Source organism: Lonchura striata, chromosome 13 (assembly GCF_046129695.1).
Source record: "Lonchura striata isolate bLonStr1 chromosome 13, bLonStr1.mat, whole genome shotgun sequence".
Classification (NCBI taxonomy): Eukaryota; Metazoa; Chordata; class Aves; order Passeriformes; family Estrildidae; genus Lonchura; species Lonchura striata.
This window is the reverse complement of record NC_134615.1, coordinates 22,468,426-22,493,493: the sequence shown is the minus strand read 5'-3', so window position 1 is coordinate 22,493,493 and position 25,068 is coordinate 22,468,426. Positions and strand designations below refer to the sequence as shown.

The 25,068-nt window shown below is 54.3% G+C and overlaps 2 protein-coding genes across 3 annotated transcripts in view; both read left to right on the top strand.

Annotated features, from left to right (window-relative positions):
- GALNS (galactosamine (N-acetyl)-6-sulfatase) overlaps positions 1-14,546 on the top strand; it is a 43,145-nt gene extending 28,599 nt beyond the window's left edge. Inside the window, exons 13-15 of one of the 2 annotated variants that reach the window (XR_013340768.1) lie at positions 7,712-7,829; positions 11,221-14,029; positions 14,168-14,546. Coding sequence is in view for 1 of the 2 variants with exons in the window: in XM_077786393.1 (XP_077642519.1) it covers positions 7,712-7,829; positions 11,221-11,307 (205 nt within the window). In the remaining variant the exon portion in view is untranslated. Of the gene's footprint in view, positions 1-7,711; positions 7,830-11,220 lie in introns of both variants that reach the window. The other variant, XM_077786393.1, reaches the window with a different exon arrangement.
- Positions 14,547-20,568: 6,022 nt separating this feature from the next.
- APRT (adenine phosphoribosyltransferase) lies at positions 20,569-24,676 on the top strand. The gene is made up of 5 exons (XM_021526994.2): positions 20,569-20,662; positions 21,407-21,510; positions 22,415-22,548; positions 23,321-23,399; positions 23,642-24,676. The coding sequence occupies exons 1-5, from the start codon at positions 20,583-20,585 to the stop codon at positions 23,782-23,784; spliced, it is 540 nt and encodes a 179-aa protein (XP_021382669.2). The 5' UTR covers positions 20,569-20,582; the 3' UTR covers positions 23,785-24,676.
- Positions 24,677-25,068: the final 392 nt, after the last annotated feature.

Below are 25,068 nucleotides of genomic sequence, written 5' to 3'. Positions count from 1 at the left end.
GCATCAGCAGTGGGTAAAGCTCTTTGGGGGCTCTGCTCCCACTGAATTCCAGCACTGGTGAGCAAAGCCCAGCTGCAGCCTCAGGGCTGTAAACAGAGCTCAGTGAAACTGGACTGGGCTGGGATTCCAGGTGAGACCTGGGCACTTCAACAACTGCTTCAGTGCCCAGGGGATGGAGGGACAGCACACAGGGAATGGCTCCCACTGCCAGAGGGCAGGGCTGGATGGGATATTGGGAAGGAATTCCTCCCTGTGAGGGTGGGCAGGCCCTGGCACAGGTGCCCAGAGCAGCTGGGGCTGCCCCTGGATCCCTGGCAGTGCCCAAGGCCAGGCTGGACAGGGCTTGGAGCAGCCTGGAACAATGAGAGATGTCCCTGCCATGGCAGGGGTGGCACTGGATGGGCTTTAGGTCCCTTCCAACCCAAACCATTCCAGGATTCTGTGATTCTGTTTTAGGAAATGAGTGTATAGAGATAACCTCTTTTTTCCAAAAATCAAAAAATGGGTAGCAGTAACTGAACTTGCCTGCTGTGTGTGTCACCTTTGTCACCTGCTCCAGGTGACCAGGGGGTTGCACTGCTCTAGAACTCTCAGCCCTAAATACTCTGTGATTTTGGGATTCTCTAGTACTGTTTGTATTTCCTCTGGATTTGAGGTAGAACTCTTCTCAGGGGTGTTGCAGCAGCTGCTTCCCTGTGATTCCACTGTTCCTTCCCACCACCGTGGAGTGAGCATTGAAATAAATTCCAGGGTTCCAGCTGCAATCATTTCTCATATGGTTGCATTGATTTTTTGGATATTCACAAGCTGTTGCCTTGATTGAATTTTATGGCAAGATTATGACCCGCTTATGGAGAGCTGGGCTGGTGTTTATTATGCAGCCCCTAATAGAAACCCTGGTTTTAGCACACCACTCTTCCTTTCTCCAGCACATTCTGCTGCTATTGTCTCCTCTCTGGTCACAATGGAAAACTCCTGGGAAGTGGGTCTGCTCTATCGAAAGTGGTAATTAAATTATCCTCATTTGTGGAGCTGTTCTTGGTGTGTATTTTTATTTAGCTTAATTATCCCCCTTGGCGGGGAGCCTGCTGGGAGTCCCGACACTAATGTTTCTCCAAAGGGAATCCAGCATCCTGCTCCCAGCCTGCGTCTGGCTGTCCCTACGTGCTGGCTCTGTTCTCCCTGCCTGCTTTTGCTCACTTTTTATTACATTTATTCCTTATTCAGTGCAGCCTTTTCTTCTCCCTTGAAACGGTTTCAATAATCTGTCATCTCTCCTGATTTACATGAGTTTGGAGTGGGGGCACATGCAAAGCCACCAGCACTGGGTGTCACTGCTGCTCAGGAGGGCCTGGCATCACGTGCCCCTCCAGAGGGATTCACTGCTTCTATATTTGGGATCTCAGAGCCAGGGAATGCCAGGAATCAGCAGCTCAGTCACCTGCAGCAGCACCCCTGACTTGCAGGGCCTTGACACTGCACGTGCAGCACACACAGGGACAGTTCTTCCAGGCTGCAGCTTTATAGATTCAGGGAGTATTTCAGCAAGTGCCATTAACCTGGCCCTGCCAAGCCCACCACTGTCTGGGTTATCTCATGGGGGCTGGAACTTGATGAGTTTTGAGATCTCTTCCCACACAACCCATTCCATGATTGTTGTTCTGTATTAGGAAGGTGAGTGGATAGAAACAACCTATTTTTCCAAAAATCAAACAAAGCTTTTCAGTCTTTGTTGAAGTGGCTGCTGAAGGGATCCCTGAAGATGCAAGACCTGCAAGACCCAGAGGCAGCAGTAACATGTTCAGCTCCCTGGGGTTCTTGTTGAGGCAGGACAAGTCCTTCCTCTTCCTCCCACTGTTCACTGCATTTCCTGGAGCTGCCTGCAAACAGTCCCAGCAAGGGGAGCTCCACATGCAGAGAAAAATGGCTCAGGCAGTTCCAGGCAGGTCCTGTCAGCGTGGGGACACCTTGGCAGTGCTGAGCACACCTTCCTGTGCTGCACCCCTGCCTCAGCTGCTCTGGGAACAGCCCCCCACCATGGCTGGGATTCTCTTCCTGCTGCTGCCCCTCTGGATTTGGCTCCTGCCCCACATCTTCTGCCAAAGGACACAGCTCTGTGTGCTCCTTTGCCTTGAAATCTCCTGCAATCCTGGAATGGCTTGGGCTGGAGGAACCTGAAAGCTCATCCAGTGCCACCGCTGCCATGGCAGGGACACCTCCCACCATCCCAGGCTGCTCCAAGCCCTGTCCAGCCTGGCCCTGGGCACTGCCAGGGATCCAGGGGCAGCCACAGCTGCTCTGGCACCTGTGCCAGGGCCTCACCTCCCTCACAGGGAAAAATTCCTTCCTTTACATTCCTTGTGTAGAAAACCTTTAGACCCTTGTGTAGGAGTCACCTCATCCCTGGTGGTGAGAGGGGAACCCTTGGTGCCTTTTTGTCACCTGCATCAGTGCAGGGGACAGAAAAATCTCTCTTTTTTTATAGCTCTCAATTTTAAACTGTAACTAAGAATGTGTGTTGGGCAGCACAGAAAGCAGAAGCATTTCCCTGAGTCTGAGCAGGGCTTTGTTTCCTCCCTGGGTGCAATAACTGCCCTTGTTGCCAATTTTATCCAAATGCAGAACTAGAAGATCTGATGGGTTTTTTCCTTGGCCAGATTCTGTTATCTTTGGGCTGTGGTGTGTGTGCTAAGTACCACAGAGGGAACTTGTTTCTCCAATGTGACAAATTCAGCAAAATTATCTGTTGGTACCGTCTTCACAAGCAGTTGTCAGTTTTATTATCTGAGTCAGATTATTGTTTATACAGACATTTACTAAAATACTGCATAATTATTATATATATTTATATTTATATATAGAGAGAGATATATAAATATATATATATCTAAAAAGCAAAGCTGGCACAGCTAAAAATACAGTTAGTAAAATACCTAATGCAGCCTGAAGTAGAAAAAGTGTTTTGAAGCCAAAGAATTTATAACAGCAATCTCTGAAATGCTGCCAGTTTGAGCCAGGGGTGCAAAGCTTAACAACAAGTGAGGGCAGGGTAAGTACAGCCTGCTCACACCTTGTTGTTACTCCAGGTTTGTAGCAGCTTCTGCTCTGAGAATTGAGTTTATTGAATTATGAGCATCAAAATTCCTGTGTTTTACTTAGGGCAATGGATTTTACTATTATGGAAGAAAATGGAAGTGATAAGGCTTGGTTGATGAACATAATGATTTTAGAACACATTAATTAAGAAGAGAGCTCACAAGTGCCTATTTCGAGCAGATGGAAAATTCAGGAAATCATCAGAGAGGTAATTGCAGTGGTTATGGAGCCAGAAAAAAAAAGGGAAGGAGCTCCTGAAGGGAAGCTAAAAGGGAGAGGATCTGACAGAAAAGTTGCCAGTCTCACCTTAGTGCTCAGGGCACAAACCTGGCTGTGGGGAAGAGAGAGAAGGTGCAAAACGGGGAAAATGTGAATAATGCCAAAGAGCAAGGATTGTGCTCAGGGGAGATGCTGACTCCTCATCTTGGCAAAGAGGGAAATGGTGCCAGCTGCATTGCAGGGTGAATTAGCAGCTGCCACAGGAGAGGTGACACTAAAAGTGTGCAAACCGTGGCTGAGGAGCCTCAGAGGTGGCAGTAAAACCCACGGAGCACCAACCACGCTGGGAATGGCTGCAGCGAGGTGGGAAGAAGCAGGAGAGCCAGGTGGGACTGGTACAGAGCCAGCTGGAGGGAAATAAAATCCACCTGTGGGGGAGAATCAGCAGCCTGGAGACTGGACACAAACACAGCTGGCTCTGTGGTCTAAAGGTTTCCCAGGTCTGGGACCCACCTGGAGCTGGTGTTTACTCAGCCCACAGCCCTCAGGTGGTCTGGGTGGGGTGGTGCTGCATGAGCAGGAATATTGGGAGAAAAAAGCTGCACGAACCAGCTGGAAAAAAAGCAAAATGCAGTTTGACATGGACGCCATCACCTTCATCATCGTCTCCACAGACAGGTCCGGGCAGTGCTGCAGCCACTGAAAGTGGCCTGAAGAACACAGTACATCAGCTGTGACTCAGGAAACTTCAGCAAATGAAACTTCAACAAATGAAACCTCAACAAATGACACTTGAGGAATAGCACAGGAGCAGCCAGCAGGAGGATCAGTGGATAGCTGTTCTTTCCTGTCACCTGTTCACCCCCAGCTGAAGGCTTTACTCCACCTTTGTCCCCTTTGCCATTTCAGTGCTGGGCTTGCTGGCAGTGAAATCCAGGATTCTGGGAGCTGGGGAGGGAAAACTTCCATGAAAATAGGTGAGCAGGTGGAGGATCAGCACCACCCCATCTCCTTGCTGCAAGGAGTGTGCTGATCATCACAGCTTGGCTCTCCCATCTTGGAGGCCTTTTCCAACCTGGATGATTCTGGAATTCCAAGGTTTCCCGTGGCCCAGTGGCCACATGCCCTTCATGCCTCCAGGGATGCATCTGGCCCCAAAATGCTGCTGGGCCAGAGGTGACCTGAGGTAAGGGCCACCTTCACCCTTGGATTCCTCTTTTGCTTTCCTTTGGCTCCTCTGAGTCTCTCCAGTAATTCCAACAGCAGAGCCCCAAACCTGTCTCTGCCTCCTGCACTGTGCAGACCTTAAATTGCAAATAAACTTGATAATAGGAGAGAGGAGCTGAGGAAGACTGAGTAATAAGAGAAGATCAAGACTTGGATACCACGGTGCTGTGAAGCCTCAAAGCACTGATAACAGATAAAATCAAATTATCAGAATCTGGGTGTATTTCAGAATTAAAAAGAATGGTTTTAATTAAAATAATTCCAGGGGAGAAGGAAGTGAAGTATCATTAGCCACGTTTTATGCTCTTCCCATAACTTCATATCAATCTGAGAGCTGCTGTTCCTAGAACCATGGAATCCTGCAATGCTTTGGATTGGAAGGGGCCTTTAAAGCCTGTCCTGTTTAAAGCTCATCACCTTTGCCTGCTCCAAGCCCTGCCCAGCCTGCTCTAGAGCCTTTTACCAGTTCCTGTGAATCCCATTATGGGAATTTTTATCATATATCATTCCCACTCTGTTCCAGCCCTCTCAGTATCAGCACAGCCCCATCGCTCCCAGGACAGACACTGCGCTGTGTATCAGCAGGGTGAGGTGTAAAACAAACATCCTGAAACCCTGCTGGAAATGCTCCTGCATTTGTTTGGGTGCTGATGTGTTTGAGGGTGCATTAAGGATGGCAGAGCACCGTCCCCGAAGGTGAAAGCCCAAGGAGCAGAGGACTAAAGCAGAGTTTGAGTGTGGGTGAGACAAACCCTGCTCCCTGCAGTTTGCTGGGAGGCCACGCTGGGGTTAAGCAGCAGAGCAGGTTCCAGGAGCTGTGGGGGGAGGATGGAGCAGATTGCCAAGGCACAATTACAGTAAATGAAGGAAGCACAGCCCACACCTGTGCCTGGGACCCCGCGCTCCAATCCAGCCCTGATTGCATCTCCAGGGACTTCCCGGAGGTAAAGTGTCAATTAGTGTAATGACCCTGGACTTTGTCCACTCTGCTCCCTCCTTCTGAGCGTGGAATAATTTCATGGACGCTGGGGGATCTCTTTTAGCAGACTCCTCACAACACCACCTGCTCACCCTCTCATTCTTGCGCTGCTATTCCCAGCTCTCCTTCCCGGGATTGCTGAGCTGGAATAGGAAATGCAGCTCGCCCCGGAGGCAGCCCTCCCAGACAATGGTGCCCAGACACCTGCACTGATAATTCCACCTTTTTTTGGAGCATGGAATGCAGCAAACCTGGCCTTGCAGCCCAGGCCTGTGTATGCATAGCAGGAAAGGATGGGACTCCAGGCAGGAGAGGTTCCCAGCTCCCCTAACAGCTCCCACTGATTACCATGAGGTAATTATCCCCATTTTACATGCAAATTCCAGGCACTCTTGCAGATTTTGTCTCAAAATGCACTTGCTAAGGACTGGAGGCAGTTTTAACTCCTGTGCAATCAGTAAATACTTCACAAATCCATGGATGTGGGATTTTGGGGCATGTTGTGGAGCTGAACAGGAATATCTGACGGAAAACAGCCACAGAGCCAAGGCAGGAAAACCAACCCCTGTGGAATGGGGGTTCCATGGGGTCAGGAAAAGAAAACCAACCTCCATGGAGCAGGGTTAGATGGGATTTTGGGAAGGAATTCCTGGCTGGGAGGGTGGGCAGGCCCTGGCACAGGTGCCCAGAGCAGCTGTGGCTGCCCCTGGATCCCTGGCAGTGCCCAAGGCCAGGCTGGACAGGGCTTGGAGCAGCCTGGGGTGGTTCAAGGTGTCCCTGCCATGGCAGGGATGTGATGAGACAGATTTCAAATCTCTTCCCACCCAAACCATTCCAGGATTGTCGGATTCTGTGAAATTCTGGAGCTTCTCAGGATGCTCTGGGTTTCAGGGTGGTCCTTCAGCTCAGGATGCAGGCAGCTGGGTGTGAGAGCAGCAGCTCCAGCTCCTGTCCCACCTTCCCTTCCGCCTCTGTATCAGCCCAGCCCAGCCCCACAATCAGCCTCTCCCTGGCTGCCTGCCCAGCTGGGATATTTATAGGCTTTACTGGAAGCGCTTGGCACATCGCTGGCCTTCCAAATGTGATTGTTTTGCAAAGAAGGAAATTAGCTGGAGTGTGGGGCTGGTGGCCAGCTTGGCCTGGGAGCACAGGGAGCCCGAGGTCAGCACCCAGCTGCATTGTTTCTTTTATCTTCAGAAGGAATTTGCCTGCTCTCTGTGGGGTTTCTGGTGGTTTTTTAAGTGACTCTTAAGGTGATGGACAAAGAGAGATCGTTGATAGGAATCCTGCTTTTTAGAAATACTTGAGATATTAGTGAAGTGCACCCTGAGCCACTCCAGCAAATAGCTGCTGGAGGAATCGAGTGGGTCAGGCTCTGGTCATTTCTAACCACATTTTGGGGAATGGCAGATGGCTCCCAGCTTGGAATAATCAAGCTGTAATGGAAGAATGTGGATGGGGCAGAACCTCGGCATTTTGTGGAATGGGGGAGGTATTCTAGTCTTGGACGAGGCCCTTCTATTCTTCTCCTCTCTGTTTGCATAATTTTAGTTCATTTCCTTGGTGGTTGTGGAGTTTAACTGGCCCGGGGTTGTGTTTGAAACCCTTCCTGAGTACACTCTTGTAAAACAAAATATTGACATTCCCCTCGCTTCCCTACAGCAAACGCCTCCGCCCGGGCCGGGTGTTCAGGAGAGCTCTGGGAAGAGTGGGGGGAGAGTGTGGAGAGCTGCTGAGCTCAGGTGGGACACGCTGGAAGGGCTGCCTCGGGAAATTTCTGTCCCGAGCTGTCTGGGAAAGTGTTTGTCCTGTGTCTGGGAAGTGTCCCTTGATAATCATTGGAGGGACAGTTTGAGGACAGCCCAGAAATGCCCTTTCATTTGCTGAGACAATCCCCTTGGGAATGCACGTGAGCTCCTAGCAGATCTGCACGAGGAGGAAACATTTGGGGCCCCTGGAGCAGCAGTCTGGGAAGCTGAGCTGCTCTGAAGCCAGGTGATTTCTGGGCAGGACAAGCCCCTGCCATCCTCAGTGCCCTGAGCAGAGCACCTGCACCCTGCCAGCCTGGATTGCATTCCCTACAGAGCCGTGGGCAGCTGGCAGGATGCTTCCACACCTCCTTGTGGCCAGCCTGGTGACGTGGGCAGCACAGGAAGGCCCAGCAGTAACCCCTGTGCTTTTCCCTTGCAGCTTTGCCAGTGAGGAGTACCAGCGGGCTGTGGAGCACATCTCGGGGCTGGTCCAGCAGCACAAGGCCACCCTGGTGCCAGGCCAGCCCCAGCTGAACGTGTGTGACCAGGCTGTCATGGTGAGTTCCTGAAGCACAGATGCACTGGGCAATCCTTGGGTTAAAATACATGTTGTACAGGTTTCATCAAATGTCAGTGTTGGGAAGGCATGCAGAAGAGATGCATAGAAACTTCCTTGCTTAGAAACAGGGCAGATCCTTCTTCCCCTTTCTAATCCTCTTCTGCAGTTCTCAAAGTCCTGGAATCATGGAATCCTGCAGTGGTTTGGGTGGGAAGGGATCTCAGAGCTCAGGCAGTCCCACCATGGCAGGGACACCTTCCACAGTCCCAGGTGCTCCAAGCCCTGTCCAGCCTGGCCTTGGGCACTCCCAGAGATCCAGGGGCAGCCACAGCTCCTCTGGGAACCTCTCCACCCTCACAGGGAGGATTTTTTTCCCAATATCCCATCCATCCCTGCCCTCTTTGTTTTGAGTCTTCTGTGGGCCAGTTCATCTTCAGTGATGTATCTTTGGTCTTGCTTTGTCTCCTCCAATTCCCCCCCGTGCCTAAATTTTCCAAAGTCTTCATTGAAATTGAACTTTTTCAGTTCTGTTTATTCTTTCAAGTCTCCTGTTGGAAAGTTACAGTTTGGCTTCCCTGTCAAACACTGCTTGGTTTGTTGAGAACCTGGGAGAGAAACTGGATAATCTGGGGGAGGTTGTCACTTGACAGGAGGTTGTGTAGTGTGAGGGAATGTGTCTGTGGGCTGACAGACAGAATAGTAACAGGCAAAATCTTCTTACAGACAAAGTCTTGTAACAGGCTGTTACAAAATAGTAACAGGCAAAATCTTCCTGATGCAGAAATAATCTCCCGAATCAGTCAGAACCTGCTGCCTCTGGTCTGTCACCAGCACAGAACAAAATGTGGAGCTGTGTCCCCTCAGTAATAAGGCAAAGATCTCCCTTAGCTTTGTCCTATCTCTTTATTTTTGGATGTTAAATAGGAAAAAGATTTGAGGGCCCATTGTTTCTGTGTTGTTTTCTTTCCTTATTCAACTTTTCCCTTAATAAACACTGTTCTCTGCTCCTCTGGGGCCTTTTAGATCCAGGCACTGTCCCCAGGGCCTGGCTGCTGCCAGAGCCCTGCTGTGCAAAGGCATTTCTTCCAAAAGGGCTTCCCAAATTGCAGGCCAGCAGTGGGCTGGGGGATCCTAGTCCCAGGAGAAATGTTTCAATCCCAGCAGGAGCCACGGTGAGTTCTCAGTTTGTGTGCACTCCTCCCAGGATGGATAACTCCATGCTCACTACACCGAAGTACCAGGCAGCAGCTTGCTGCCTTTGGAGACCAGAAATGAAGATAAGCAAACCTTCAGGGAATGATTATGTTGCTGGGGTGGACTGGGGGCTAAATCTGTTTTTGGGGGATGCTGGGAGATACAGATAATTTACTGACACTATCTCCTGCCACCTGTTTATTTGATAAGGGTTTTTGTTTGATGTATTTGGGAGAGAGGAGGAGAATTGTCTTTGCTTTCACACAAACAAAGTGTGTGGAAGTGTTCAAGGAAGTGTCCAAGGCCACGGAGGGACAGGACACAGGGAATGGTTCCCACTGCTAGAGGGCAGGGCTGGATGAGATTTTGGGCAGGATTTGTTCCCTGGGGGGTGGGCAGTATCCAGGGCCAGGCTGGACAGGGCTTGGAGCAGCCTGGGACAGTGGGAGGTGTCCCTGCCATGGCAGGCCTGGGACACTGCATGGGCTTTGAGGTCTCTTCCAACCCAAACCATTTCATGGTTCCACCTGGCAGTTTGTTAATAATTGTATTGACCCATAAGGTTGAGGGGTTTTGTTTTTATTCAAGAGTTTTATTCCTGGAATACAAGAGCTCCTCGATCTGAGCACAAGGAGTGAGGCACTGGGTGAGTTTAAGGCCCCTTCCCACGCAGCCATGGCAGGATCCCAGGGCAGCAGATGGATCCTTGTGCAGCTCCTGCAGAGCAGTGATGGAAGCAGGAGCAGGGAGGTGTTTGCAGCCCATCTGTGCTGGATCCCAGAGCAGTGTCCGGGGAGTTCCCCAGAGGCAGCTCTGCTGGCTTTTCCTGCTGTGCAAGTGTGGGAGAAGCTGTTCCTGCAGCTCGGGGCTGGCCTGGCTCCGTGCTGTCCCCAGGGCTGCAGCACAGCCCAGCAGCAGGACTGGCACTGCAGGAGTGCAGCACAGACCCCTGATTGTCCTGCTTTTTCAAAAGAACAAACATTTCATTTCATTTCATCTGTTCCTTTGGCTCTCGGTTCCTTCTGCGGAGCGCTCTGCGTTTTCCAGCCGTGGCTGCACATTTGAAAGCAGAGGAACAGATTTAGGAAAGGACATTAATTGTTCTGAAAGCCTGCGGAGCCCCCGGTGCAGAGGTGCCTTCAGCACAGCTCCCTCTGTGTCTGCTGCTCTGCAGGATTTGCTGGTGTCTCACTGCCATCTGTTGTCAGCTCCATGGAACAAAAAACTGCTCCAGTGCTGTTTTTTTAACAGGGGTTAAACGTTTCTCTTCCATAGGAATTCAATTCCAAGAAAACATAAATACTTGCAGGGTGAAAATCGGCAAAATGAAAGGCAGGAGGTCAGTGTTGAACTGGCCTTTAATAGGGGACAGCAGGAATGTCCCACGATGGACAGACCTGAGAGAGGGAAGCACCAATGAAAGCAGAATGGGAATTGTTATCTGCCCTTCCCATGACCACAGTCCCACATTTTAAATGGCAAAACCTCAGCGAAATTAAAAACGTTCATTTACCCAAATTCCTTCCTCCATTAATCCCTCTGGAAGCCGAGATTGGCAGTGGATCTCCTTTTTCAGTTCTACACACACAGGTAGCTCAAGAAACGTGGAAACGGGGAAAACAAACAGTTTTGGTGTGCAGGCACTGGAAGAGGTGTCTCAGGAATGTTTCCTGCTCCACGTGCCCATGGATCCATCCAGCAAAATGCTCATTAAAATACCTTTAATTCTTATCTCTCTCACACCCTTGGCCTTCTGCTGGCTGTTGCTTCCTCAGGACAGTGCCTGGCTATTGCAGTGCTGAGAATGGGAACTCCCCTGGAATGCCAGGAGAAGTGGGGGTGTCACCAAAACCTCCTGGTCTGGTTGCTCTGTGCTACCTGCTGTGGTAACAGGAGAAGAGGAAGGTCACCAGCATCCAGCAAGCTGGGTGGGAGAGGCCAGGAAGGACTGGCGTGTCCCAGGAGAGGGAATCATCTGCTGCACAGCATTTGTGGCCTTTCCCAGCTTTTATTTCACCACTGTTTGGAGTGGGGAAGTTTATGAGCCCAGAGGCTTCGGCTGCAAGAGGAGTTTCATTTTTCAAGCAGCACATAAAAGTGTCTTTGTGAGGATCATAAAGAGCTGGTTGGGGTGAGAGCTCAGCAGATACTTGGTGTGAATCATGGTTGTGTCTGTTTCTGTTTGTTTTTAACAGAATTGGTCCCCTCCGGGCTGCGAGAAGCTTGGGAAGTGCCTGAAAGCACCAGAATCTGATCCTAAGAAATGCTCCTGGCCTCACTGATGGCTGCAGCCCTGCAGAGCTCCCCAGAGGCAGCTGGACATCCCCTTTCCAGTGCCTGCTCCTGTTGGCACTCTGTTTACACGGGAAGGGTGTGATGTGTGCATGATATCATCACTTGCTCTTCCAAATGGGCCAGTGTTTATAATCCTCGTGCTCAGGGTTTAGCCTCTACTCCTCTCTTCCCCCAGTTCTTTCCCTAAATGGTAACTCCAGGGAGGATTGGGTCAGCTGTGAGAGCTCTCTGGACAGCCAGGACTCTGCCATCAGCTCCAAAATGCCGTGGATCACTGCTGCTCCTTCCACCCAGCCTTGCTCCCTGGGGTGCCCCAACAGGAGCCACGGGACAGGTCAGGAAACTCGGAGCTGCCAGAGAGCCCTGCCCAAACCACCCATGTTTTGTTTGCCTGTAGCTTGTTGTTTTAACATTTGATTTCCATTGTGAGCTCTGCACATCAGCTTGTTTTTCCTTTCTCCCCAAATCTGTGAGTTCTGGGTGCAAACCAGGGGTCCCTCCTGCTCACAGCTGAGGGGTTTGGAACTGAGGAGAATGCCCTGAATTCCTTCCATGTGCAGCTGCAAACGTTCCCTAGGTCATGGTTTAAGGAAAGGGGGGGATTCTCCTCAGGTGGGTGTTGGATTTGGGGTTACAGCCCCTGCCAGTGCCTGAAGGAGCTCCAGGACAGCTGGAGAGGGACTTTGGGAAAGGGCCTGGAGTGCCAGGACACAGGGAATGGCTTCCACTGCCAGAGGGCAGGGAGAGATGGGATATTGGAAAGGAATTCTTCCTTGTAGGAGTGCTGAAGCCCTGGCACAGGTGCCCAGAGCAGCTGTGGCTGCCCCTGGATCCCTGGCAGTGCCCAAGGCCAGGCTGGGCAGGGCTTGGGGCAGCCTGGGACAGTGGAAGTGGGATTGCACTGGATGAGCTTCCAGGTCTTTTCCAGCCCAGACCATTCCAGGATTCTGTTGCCAATTGTTGGTGCAGGACATTTGTGGGGAGCTGGGGGTCAGGTGTTCATTTTGGGGCTTTCCTTAATATCCAAAAATCTGGGTCTAAAGCTGGGCCAAGCCACACTTCCCATCTCGTGCTCTGGGCCCAGCCAAGTGCAGGCTCAGAAATGCCCCTTGGCATCAGCCCTTAACTCCTGACCCCATTTCCAGCACAAGCTCTCTGAGGAATTCTCCTTGTGCAAACCCTCCCCAGCCTGCCTGTAGCTCTCCTTTAGCCAGAGGAGCACAGAGCCTTTGCTCAATCCCACAGGGCAGATCCCTGCTCTGCCTTGGAGCCTGTTCCACACCCTTCCCTGTCTCCAATAAACCTGTCTGGAGCAAAACCAGCCTCCTCTGGGCCTTCAGGGCAGCAGCTGCAGGGAGCCTGAGCCTGTTTGGGTTCACACTGAAAGAGGGGCAGCTGAGATTGGATGTAAGGAAGGAGTTGTTCCCTCTGAGGGTGGGGAGGCCCTGGCACAGGGTGCCCAGAGGAGCTTGGAGCAGCCTGGGATAGTGGAAAGTGTCCCTGCCCATGGCAGGGGCTGGAGCAGGATGAGGGTTTAGATCCCTTCCCACCCAAACCATTCCATGATTCTCCATTTGTCCCACCAACAGCTCTTCTTCCACCCCTGCAGTGTTTCCCACAGTCCACCTGCCCTGTCTGTGTGATGTTGTGCTGCCTTAGGAAAATCCAGGTGCTCTGTACCTGGGAACAGCTCAAATTCCTCCCCAGCTAAGCCTGGAGCTGCTTGAGAGCTCTGCTCTTGTGCTCTCAGCTGCTTGTCCCACCCTCCTGTAATCCCAAACGCTCCCATTCCCCCATCCCATGGTTTATGTACCTGTAATCCCCTCCACGGGAATTCTGGTGTGTGTCTGCTGAAGCTGGATAATCCCATTAAACTGGAATGAGAACAGCCCTTGGGTCAGCTCTTGCTGTTGCACCTCTCAGAAATCCCAGCCAGCGTTTCAGGGATCCCTGCACATCTGCAAGTGACATTTGTTTATAGCCCACATTTCTTAGGATGTTCCTAATCGTCCTTCAAGTGTATCACTGCATTTCCAGCTCATCCATAACATTTCTCCTTGTTTGGACACAGCTCAAGGCTTGGGAGATGTAGCCAGCAGCTCCCTCAGGGGTGAGGTCAGGGCTGGGAGCAGTTGTGGGTCTGTCAGCACAGGAGACCAGATAAAACCAGGAATTCCCCATTCGCGGGGCTGCTCCACCTGTGCTTTAGGGCTTCTCCATGCCCAGAGGAAGGAATGGGGCTGGGAAGGGGCTGGAGCACCAGGAGGGGCTGAGGGAGCTGGAAGGGGCTCAGCCTGGAGAAAAGGAGGCTCAGGGGGGACCTGGGGGCTCTGCACAGCTCCCAGGGAACAGGGACAGGAGGAAAGTTGTGCCAGGGGAGGGTCAGGTTGAATATCAGGGAATTTTCTTCATGGAAAAGGTGAAAAGCATTGGCACAGGGCAGTGGTGATACGCCCATCCCTGGAAATGCTAAAAACCACGAGGATGTGGCACTGGGGTGGCCGTGGTGGTGCTGCTGGGGGCTGCACTCGATGGTCTCCGAGGTGTTTTCCAAGCTCAGTGACTTTGATCCCACAGCTCTGTCCCTGGGACTGTCAGAGCCCTGCACTCGCTGTACAACTTGTAAAATTCCACCAGAGGAGGGAGTCCGTGGCTGCAGCTCCCTGGCAATCCTGTCAGCCCTCAGATCCTGGGCAGCTAACAGCACTGGTGAGTTTGTGCTGCTCAGGAAGAGCTCCCCCAGGATCAGAGCTGGGCCCTGGGCTGGCCACGCTGCTCTGCCCCCAGGATTTGCTCTGACACCTCCTCCCCGTCCCTGCCTCTGCTGCCTCCTCTTCTCTTTCACAGCTGCACCTTGGCACATCCTGCTTTGCCCCTGGAACCTGCTCTGAGCAGCCACGGGCTTTGTCCCCCCTCCCAGCACAGCAAACCCTCATTCCTCATTCCTGGAGTACTCTCAGGACACGGATCCTGGAGGGAAATTTTGCACTTGAAAGCAAGTAAGTGAAGCCATGACGTGTCTGTTTCGAATAAAAGGACACGTAGCAGATAATAAATAATCAGGGTTTAACGTGACAAAGCTTCTGCTTTAAATTTAAATAGGAATAGTTGTTTTACAGCTGGCTAATAGGAGGAATTTTAAATGAATGCCTTTCCTAAAATTGTACAGATTTAAAAGTTGTGAGGTGAAGAACTAACGAGGAAAAATAAACTAATTTATCAGTAATGCAGTCTGTGATTTCACCTGTAAGCCAAGGGAGTAACGCCTTGCTTTGGGGCACTTTCCCAGATCCACCTCCTGGATCATGGGACTGACTGGGCTTAAAAATAACTTGGTTTGTTTTCCTGGAATTATTTTTACCACGGATCAATCTCCCAGCCCACACGGTGCAGTTCAGAGGCTGGGGGGAAGCAGGGCCAGCACGGGGTGGGGATGGTGCCTGCAGCCCCCACTGCCCACTTGGGCCACAAAGGGGCCACATCTGCCCTCAAAAACCATCCTTAAAAACCATCCTGAGTTCTGGCCTGAAGCTGCCCAGCTTGGGAACTGGGGCAGGAGTGGGGCTGGAGGATTTCCTATCCACTCAGGGTCCTGCAGCAGCCAAACTGGTCTGCTGGTGGCTTCTGTTCTCCAGCTAGGATTCAGAAATGCCAAAGGAATGCTGGAGTTTAGGGCTGTGATGCTCCTTTCTCTGTGTTTATTATGCTGAATGCTAAAAGCTCAATATCTTCCTGGCTTAGGAGTCCGAAGAATTTCTTTCTTGTCTTTAATTTCCAATTAGCTGAGCCTCTCAAGCCTCCCAGCTCTGCCCCTGAGGCTCTGTTATCATCCCACCCTGCGTGCAGAGTTGCTTCTGAAATGGATGGAACTAATAATCCTGGAAGAACTCCGGCTGCTGTTCCGGGCTCTGGCTGCAGCAGTGGAGCCTTGATTCCAAATCCTGCAGCGACAAATGGATTATTTCAGTGGCAAATTGGTCCCTGGGGATGAACAATTTGGGGAGCTGAATGCTGGAACTGGGAAGCAGCAGATCAATTCCCAACACTTGGAGCCAAGGTTAATGCCCTGCAAAGTGCCCTGAGTGCAGCAGCGAGGAGAGCACGGCCCTGCCTGGCCGAGGGGAGCCCAAGGAATGTGTCAAAGGAAAATGGGGAGTTCTGCACCTAGGGAAGGGAGTGAGAGTCCCATGGATTTGCTGCTGAAACCTGGGGCTGTTCTGGGGCAGTGGGATTTGACTAAAAGAAGTGGAACTGATGTCTCCAAGAAGGAGGCTGTGGCACTTGGGACAGTAGTGGCAGTGGCATTTCCATAGCTGTCACCTCCAGCCCTTCCCAGACATCGTGGACAGCATCCCAAAATTCCTGGTTTCACATAAAGATCTCCTCAAGGTTGGGGACTCATTATTTTCCCCAGTGAAATAACCCCACGAAAGAATTCCAGCAGCTGAGGAAGGACCCGTGGAAGGTGAGAACTGAATGGAGTTTGTGGGGGAGGAAGGTTTGGGGTGCTGGGAGGTGAATTTTGGCTGCAGAGTCCCCAGCAGCCTCTGGAGCACAGCCAGCAGAGAAATCCCTCCCCAGGGATCCTGCCCTTGTCCTCAGCACTGGGAAACTTTACAAACTAAACACACTTTTATTCTCTTAAGAGTTCCTTTGCTTGTTCAGCTTCCAAGTAGCTGTTCTGCAGTTCGAATGGCCTGTTTTCCATCTCTCCTAGCTGTTAGAATACTTGGAAATCGACTTTTCCTTTTGTTTTCTGGTAGCACTGGATGTTTTTCTATGTTATCAGGAGGCGACACTGTGGTGCCCCTTGAATTAAACTGTCAAGTTTTAAGAACAGCTGTAAGGGAAGAACTGAAATCCCATTTTGGGTTCTTTTTTCCTTTGGAAAATGGCTATTTGAAACACCAAGGCTCCATTTGCCTGTTTTTCTTTATATCCCCTTCCACCGTTGTTGCTTGCAGTCGAGTTGGGATTATATAAATCCTAAATAAAGGTGGATCCGTAGCCAGAAGCTTGTGGTCTTTGAGGAGGGAATAAAAACCTCTGCCTTCCAGCTTCTGCAGAGAGGCAGCCTGGCAGCTCTGCGGGCCTTTGTCCCTCTTGGAGTCACTTAACACCCCCTGGGTGACAGGAGCTTGGTAGCACAACTCCCAGCTGAAAGGGAGAGCAGATAAAAGGCAGCAGCCTGGAATGCCAGCCAAATCCATTCGTGCTGCATCAGACACAAAAGCCAGGCTGGCCAGGGCAGGGAGAGGAGTTTTGTGTCTCCTCCAAGGACCTGATCCAACCTGCTGCTCCCAGGGAGGCAGAGCTGGATCACGACGCTTTTCCCTCTTTTAGGGGGACAAAACCAGGTCCGAGGCTTCCATCCCGAGCCCAGGGATCTGGCTGGGGAGCTGCATTCTTCTGGTGTTGAAAGAAGATATTTCAAATTTGTTGTGGCTTTTTTTTTTTTTTTTTTTTTTTAAAGGGTTTAAAGTGCATGAGTTTCCTCAGCTGAGATTGAAACGAAACATTCCAGTGGATTTGCAGGGAAATTTTTGTGCTTGTTTTCCCTGGTGCAAGGGGGATGTTGAAATTTGGGGCATTTTGTTCCACTTCACACTGAAGTGTTAAAATCCTGAACAAACAGAAACTTCCAGGCTCAGCACAACTCTTTAATTGCCTGGTTAAGCCGATTAAAGTTAGTTCCCAAGCTTTTGTATTCCCAGTTTCTCTGCTCCCTGGCTAATAACACCTCTCCTAGCAGGATCTAAAAGCACTTTTCAATCACTGATGGCCTCGGTGTCCAGAAAAGAGGCAAAGCCAGCGTTCCCTGGGGCAATTCCAGGTGGTTTTTCCTTTGCCAGGCACAGAGCAGCTCGAAGCCACGAGGAGCGGATGTGGAGTCACCTCCCGGTGATATTCCAGAGCCCTTTGACATCACATTTGGAAAGGGGTCCTAGGAAAGTTCTTTGCAGATGGAAATTGCAGTAGGAGTCAGCAGGGTTGTTTGAAAGGTGGAACAATCACGGGGAAAACTGATTTCCTTGGGGTGTTCCAGTCCAGTCTGTGCCGGTGGGTGCAGTTGGAATCCTTGGAGATGGGGGGTAAATGAGGAGTTCAGACAGGAATCTCAGGAATGTTGTCTTTTAACCACGATTTCTGGCAGCTGGCTCACCGCAGGTCCAATTCGGTGTAACCTTTGTGCCCTTCCCGGCAGAACTGATGGGGACAGGCTGACCCCACATCCCAGAGGAGGAGGAGGAGGAGGAGGAGGAGGAGGAAGAGAGAGCCCTGGCTATGGGGTGGAGCAGTGGGGGCACTCAGCAGCTCATCCTGCTGAAGGTTTGATGAGGGGCTTGGGAGCCTCACTCAACCACAGGAACATGTGGTGTGAGGGTGGGATCGTGGGGGGGTCACAAACAGGACAGGGGTGACACAGACCCCCCGTTCCAGCCCCTCCGTTAGTGAGAGGCAGAAGCAGAGCTGCCTGGCAGGCTGAAAAGATCCTTTTTCCCAGGAAATAAGCTCCTGCTCATTTATTTCCACGAGTAGGCAGATAAATTCCATCAGCAATTCCATCTGCCAGGAAGAAGAGGAGTTGCTGGAGCAGCTCATTGTCCAGTGCTGGGCTTGTAAGGTCACCAGAGGAAGGCGTCCAGGCCAGGCAGAGAGAGCGAGCGCTGCGAGCATGGCTCCACTGGCAGGCCCTGTCCTTCCTCCCTCCTTGCTTCCCTGGATCAGCTGCCCCAGAGGATCCTTCTGGTGCCAAAGAGATGATCTGAGTGCAGGGAAAATCTTACTTTGTGGGGGAATGGTTGTGAAGGCAGCACGGGCTGTCTCTGGCAGCAGAGGGAGTTAACCTTAACAGGAGCTGGGATTGTGCAGCCTGGGGAAGAGGAGGCTCCAGGGGGACCTGAGGGCTCTTTCCAGTGCCTGAAGGGGTTCTGAGAGAGCTGGAGAGGACTGGGGACAAGGAACAGGGTAAGGGGGAATGATTTCCCCAGAGGGCAGGGTTAGATGTGATATTAGGGAGAAATTCCTCCTGTGAGCTGCCCAGAGCAGCTGTGGCTGCCCGTGGAAGTGTCCAAGGCCAGGCTGGAAGGAGCTTGGAGCACCTTGGGCTGGTGGAAGGTGTCCCTGCCATGGCAGGGGCTCTCCAGAGGGTGTGGGGGAAGTTTTCCCGGTCACAGCTCTCAGCAGCAAACACTGAGCTCAGCCAGGGGTGTTACAGCTCAAACTGCTCCTGCTTTCCACAGCGAGCCGTGCCCGGACGGGTTTGGAGCAGATCCAAGGTGTATTTGCTAATGGAACAGGAGAACTGAACTCATTTGGTGGATTTTGCATGGCCAAACAACATTCACCAGCAGGAGATGGGAGCTGGGGGAGCTCCCTGCCCTGCCCAGGGCTCGGTGACACCAGGAGCTGTTGGTCCAGGACCTGGGGCTGTGTTATTGTCCCTCATCCCAACCAACGGGTTTAACAAACACAGAATGACTCCAGGAGTTCACACGAGGTGATGAGGGATGGAAAAGCAGGAAAGAGTGAAGTCCTGAGGAGTTTGCTGTGTGTGGAAGGCTGGGCAGGGTGATGGAAATGAAACCCCCAGGCAGGGAGCTCCTTTCTGAGGCTGGGGTCAGGCAGGGACACCCAGCTCCACACGGAGCAGGTACCTGGGAGCTCTTCAGAGGGGAGCCAGGGGCTGTGCCAGGGCTCCACGTCCCTGGGAACTGCAGCTCCATGTGCCAAGGTGCCAGGGCTCCATGTCCCTGGGAACTGCAGCTCCATGTGCCAAGGTGCCAGGGCTCCATGTCCCTGGGAACTGCAGCTCCATGTGCCAAGGTGCCAGGGCTCCATGTCCCTGGGAACTGCAGCTCCATGTGCCAAGGTGCCAGGGCTCCATGTCCCTGGGAATTGCAGCTCCATGTCCCTGGGAACTGCAGCTCCATGTGCCAGGATGCCAGGGCTCCATGTCCCTGGGAACTGCAGCTCCATGTGCCAAGGTGCCAGGGCTCCATGTCCCTGGGAACTGCAGCTCCATGTGCCAGGGTTATCAGAGTTCCATGCACTCAGGGATTTGGGCTCTGTGCGTGAAGTGCCAGGGCTCCACACACCGAGGGTATCAGTGCCTCATGTCCTGGGGTACCACACCTCCATGGGGGGCTGGGGGCACTGGGATAGCTCCAGGTCTGGAGTATCAGAGCTCCGTACACCGGGAATTTGGGACTCTGTGCACGGGGACACCAGAGCTCCATGCTCCAGCATACCAGAGCTCCGAATATGGGGGGCTGGGGCTTCAATGCCCTGGGGTACCGGAGCTCCAAATACCAGAGGGGCTGGAACTGGGGTACCAGAGCCCCAGATACCGGGAGACTGAGGCTCAATGCTCCAGGGTACCGGAGCTCCAAATACCGGGGGAACTGGGGCTCCAATGCCCTGGGGTACCGGAGCTCCAAACACCGGGGAGACTGGGGGTCAATGCTCTGGGATAATGGAGCTCCACATCCCGGGGTACAGGAGTTCCAAATACCGCGGGGACGGATGCTCAATGCTCCAGGGTACAGGAGTTCCAAATACCGGGGGGACGGATGCTCAATGCTCCGAGGTACAGGAGTTCCAAATACCGCGGGGACGGATGCTCAATGCTCCGGGGTACAGGAGTTCCAAATACCGGGGGGACAGATGCTCAATGCTCCGGGATAATGGAGCTCCACATCCCGGGGTACCGGAGCTCCAAATACCGGGGGGACGGATGCTCAATGCTCCGGGGTACCGGAGCTCCACGTGCCGGGGAGACTGGGGCTCAATGCTCTGGGATAATGGAGCTCCACATCCCGGGGTACCGGAGCTCCAAACACCGAGGGGACGGACGCCCCACGCCCCGAGGCGCCTCACCCGCGCGTCCCTCGGGCACCGCCGCCCGGTGCCCGCTGCGGTGCCCGCCCGGTGCCCGCCCGGTGCCGCCCGGTGCCCGCCCGGTGCCCGCCCGGTGCCCGCTGCGGTGCCCGCCCGGTGCCCGCCCGGTGCCCGCCCGGAGCCGGTGCCCGCCCGGTGCCGCCCGGTGCCCGCTGCGGTGCCCGCTGCGGTGCCCGCCCGGTGCCCGCCCGGTGCCCGCCCGGAGCCGGTGCCCGCCCGGTGCCGCCCGGTGCCGCCCGGTGCCGCCCGGTGCCGCCCGGTGCCGCCCGGTGCCGCCCGGTGCCGCCCCGGCGGGCGGAGCCGCGGCGCCCCGCCCGGTGCCGGTGCCGGAGCTGCGGCGGCTGCGCACGGCGGGGCGGCCATGAGCGACCGGCGGCTGCGGGCGCTGCGGGACCGCGTCCGCTCCTTCCCGGACTTCCCGCAGCCCGGCGTGCTGTTCCGGTGCGGGAGCGGGGAGGGAACCGGCGCCGAGTGGAGCCAGCGCTGGGGTGGAAGCGGGGATGGGGATGGGAGCAGGGCTGGAGCCGGGCCGGGGAAGCGCTGCCGGCTCCGGGCCCCGCTGCCCGTCCCTGGCCCCGGCAGCAGCAGGCAGGAGCCTCCCCTGGGCTCCGGAACCGCCCCTGGGCTCAGGAGCCTCCCCTGGGCTCCGGAACCTCCCCTGGGGTCAGGAGCTTCCCCTGGGCTCAGAAACCTCCCCTGGGCTCCGGAACCTCCCCTGGGGTCAGGAGCCTCCCCTGGGCTCAGGAGCCTCCCCCGGGTTCTGAAGCCTCCCCCGGCTTCGGGAGCTCCCCCGGGTTTGGGAACCTCTCACGGGTTTGGGAGCCTTCCCCGGGTTTGGGAACCTTCCCCAGGTTCGGGAGCTTTCCCCGGGTTCAGAAGCCTTCCCTGGGCTTGGGGCCCTCCCCCAGCTTCGGGAGCCTTCCCCAGGTTTGGGAGCCTTCCCCGGGTTTGGGAACCTTCCCCGGGTTTGGGAACCTTCCCCGGGTTTGGGAACCTTCCCCGGGTTTGGGAACCTTCCCCGGGTTTGGGAACCTTCCCTGGATTCAGGAGCTTCCCCCAGTTCGGGAGCCTTCCCCAGGTTCTGGAGCCTCCCCCGGGCTGTGGAACCTCCCCTGGCTTCGGGCTCTCCCCGTTTCCAGGGCAGCCCCACAGGTTTCCCTCACCCGCTGCCCTCCCTCGTTGCAGCGATATCAGCCCCTTGCTGAAGGATCCTGTGGCCTTCAGGACCTTGATTGATCTTCTGGAGGATCATGTGAGGGCGTCTTTCCCTAAAATCGACTTCATCGTGGGTGAGTGTTGCTTGGACATCCCTGAGGCCAGGGCAGAGCAGCGTGTCCGGGGTGGGAAGTTTGGGGTGGCCCTTGGACACAAAAATCACCTGAATATTGGCCTCTGGCATGTGGTGACACCAGGACAGTTTCTGCCCTTCACCTCCACCCGTGAGTTCTGAAATGCTGCCGTGGGATGTGGCACTTCCACAATTCACTGCCAGAAAGGAGGGGGCACCCAAAGCTCGCAGTGTGCCCCCGCTGTGCCCAGGGCAGGCAGGCCCTGGCCCAGCTGCTTTTCCCCAGGGAGCCTTCCCAGGCCAGCACAAGCCACCTTGGTGGCCAGACCAGCTCAGCTCGCCCGGCAGAGCGCTGAGGAGGGCACTGCTTGGGCTGGCCCACAGCCAGGGGGCACAGAGCAAACCTGGCCCAGGTGTGCTGAGTGGAGTCTGCCCCAGGTGCAGAGCTCCTGCTGGTGTGGCAGGGCTGATAGCAGGGCCCTGCTGCCTTTATCTCCAAGGAGAAGGGTCAGAGCAGAGGGAAACGGGCTCCTGGGGCCAGAACAGGAGTGTGGGCTGGGTTTTCTACCTTCAGGTGTGACTTGAGGAGCAAATTGCTTTTAGAATGGGAGGATAAAACCGAGGGGCTGTGCCAAGACCTTCCCCCAGTGAAATTATTCTGAGTGATGGGACAAGAGGAAAAGGCCTCAAGTTGCACCTGGGGGGCTTTAGGTTGGATATGAGGGAAAATTAATTCAGTGAGAGGGTGATCAGGTATCAGAATGGGCTGCCCAGGGAGTCACTTATCCAAAAAATACGTGGATGTGGCACTTGGGGACGTGGCTCAGTGCTGCAGATGGTTGGACTTGGTGGTGTTGGAGGCCTTTTCCAGGGTGAGTGATTCTCTGTTCCTGCTGTGCCCCCAGGCCTGGACTCCCGCGGGTTCCTGATCGGGACCCCGCTGGCGCAGAGGTTGGGGATCGGCTTCGTGCCCGTGCGGAAAAAGGGGAAACTGCCCGGTGCCACCGAGTCCATCTCCTACAGCCTGGAGTACGGCAGGGTGAGCCCTGGGGGGCCAGGGGGGCTGAAACCCTGGGGAGGGGTCCCGGCTGGTTCTGCTGCCGTGGGTAATCTGGCACAAGCCCGGCAGGGCCGCCCACGCTCGCGCCGTTCGTGCCCGCGGCTGACGCTTGCTGCTGCGCCGCCGCTCTCCTCGGGGGCTGGCGCTCAGACTCGCTGCTCGGTGGCTTTCTTTGCCTTGAATTCAGGGCCATGGCCACGGAGAGTGTCCCCCAGCGTGGCAGGCAGTGCTGGAAGTCAGAGCTGCCCCGCGTGGCTCCCCCCATCCTGCCCCGTGACCCCGCAGCTGCTCCCGCTGGGACGAACAGCAGCAGAGCCCCCAGAGCCACGCCGGAGCCACGAGGATTGTTTGGGCCGGCCGAGCTGGGGTGACACATGCAGACAGGTGCCAGTTTGGATCTGGCTCTGGGCAGAGCTCTCCGGCGGGTGACGGGAGATTTTCCTTGCTCTGAGGATCGCAGCGAGATTTTCCTCGCTGGAGAAGTGCTCTGGGATAAGATTCCACCATAACTCACACGATGAGAGTTCAGGATTTTTGGCGTGCCGCAGGCTTGGCCCAGCAGTCCCCTCCCTGCTCCGTGCTTCTGTGGCGTTCCCCTGTAGCTGGAATTCGTGGGGTTTGGGGATTTTAGGTGCTGAGTTTAGGCTGATGTCGCCGAGGATTTGTCTGTGTTCCAGCACGAACCAGCAGCTCCACGAGGGGTTTCTCTCCAAGGCCAGACCAAAACAAAGCTGCTCTTTGCTCCCTGCAGGCTGAGCTGGAAATCCAGAGCAATGCTGTGGAAGCAGGACAGAAAGTGGTGATCGTGGATGACCTGCTGGCAACCGGAGGTGAGGGAAGCACGTGTGACACCTTGTGTGCATGGAATGGCTGCCTTGGCTAAATCCCACCCAGCCCCACCCCTGCCATGGGCAGGGACACCTCCTGCCAGCCCAGGTTGCCCCAAGCCCTGTCCAGCCTGGCTTTGGACACTCCCAGGGTAGCCACAGCTCTGGTGTCCCCAGGCTGGCAGCAGCAGGGGTGGCTGTGGGCTGGAGCTGCCCCAGGAGTGAGGATGTTTCTCCCCCCTCAGGTACCATGCGTGCTGCCTGCGAGCTGCTGAAGAGGCTGAAGGCTGAAGTCCTGGAGTGCCTGGTGATCATAGAGCTGACAGCCCTGAAAGGGTCGGAAAAGCTCAATTCCATCCCTTTCTACTCCCTGCTGCAGTATGAGTGAGGAGGAGCAGGGAGAGGGAGCACTGGGAACAAATCTGGGGCTTTCTGTAGTGATTCTGGGTGTCACAGGGGGGTGGGGAAGGGGGTTAAACACAGCATGGCCAGATGCTCTTCAATCCTAAATTTCCCAGGCACTGTGTTGAGTGTAATGATCCCTTTTTGGAGTTCATCCTTTTAGCAAGCTGATTGACTGGGTGGGGGATGGAGACCAAGATGCAGTTCACTGAATCTGTGGTTTTTAGGAGACCAAAGTGATGACATTGCTGCTGAGGCAGGAGAGCTCTGACAGGGCACCAGCATTCCCTGGGCTGGGCCTGTCAGCCTGCAAGGAACCTGCTAAAAAATTCCCAAAGAAGCACAGGAGATGGGCAAAAAGCAATTCTTTCTGTAAGGGACAAATCCTGCTGAATTTGACCTCAGGATGGGCTGGCTGCCCCGGACTGTCACTCACACCAGAATAAGTTGCTCTTACACCAGGGCTGTGCTCGTTCAGGTGAATGAAATGTCTGCTGTGTCCTTAGATCAGGGTGGTGCTGCTGTGGGGTGAGCCCAGGCAGTGTTCTCCTTCCCTGGAGAGCACAGGAATTCCCCATCTCCTTTCCCACATCCCACTCTGTGCTGCTGCCTCCCCTCTGCTGGGCTGTTTGGGGCCATCAGGCTGCTGCCAGCTCAGAGCTGGTGCCAGCTGAGGCCACGGGAGAGGTGTTGCAGTGGTCTCAGGTGTGTGAGGGGGGTTTGGAGATGCTTCCTCCAGCACGGTTCAGTTTGGTCACAGCTAAATCCCCACGTGCCAAACTTCCACAAGCCTAAAAACATCAGGGACTGTGTCCCTGGCCCAGCAGGGACTGGACTCACAGGTAAAATAAATATTGATGTATTTTTATATTTCCTAAGCTGTCTCAGAGCTGTTCTTGCTGTGGCTGAAGCTGTGAATGACCCTTGGGAGTGTCTCCCTGCAGCCCCAGGTGGTCGGTGGGGCAAGGCTGTGGTGTGAGCTCTCCCTCATCCCCCAAATGCTTGGAGTTGTTTTCCAGAGAGCATTCGGGTACCTTTTCTTTACTTTGCACCAACCTCTGGCTGGAGAGGCTCGCTCAGCTCAGCTCCCCTTCCCCACCCAGCCCTTCCACTTGGGAAGAGCATTCCAGCTGATTCCCACCCCCATTTCCTGAAAAACCCCTTCAGTGCTGCTCAGTTCACACCGAGGAGCACAATTCCCTGGGGAATGACCCCCAGGGCCCCTGGGGAGCCAGGGCAGCAGCACCTCCCAGCCCTGGCACCAGGAGAG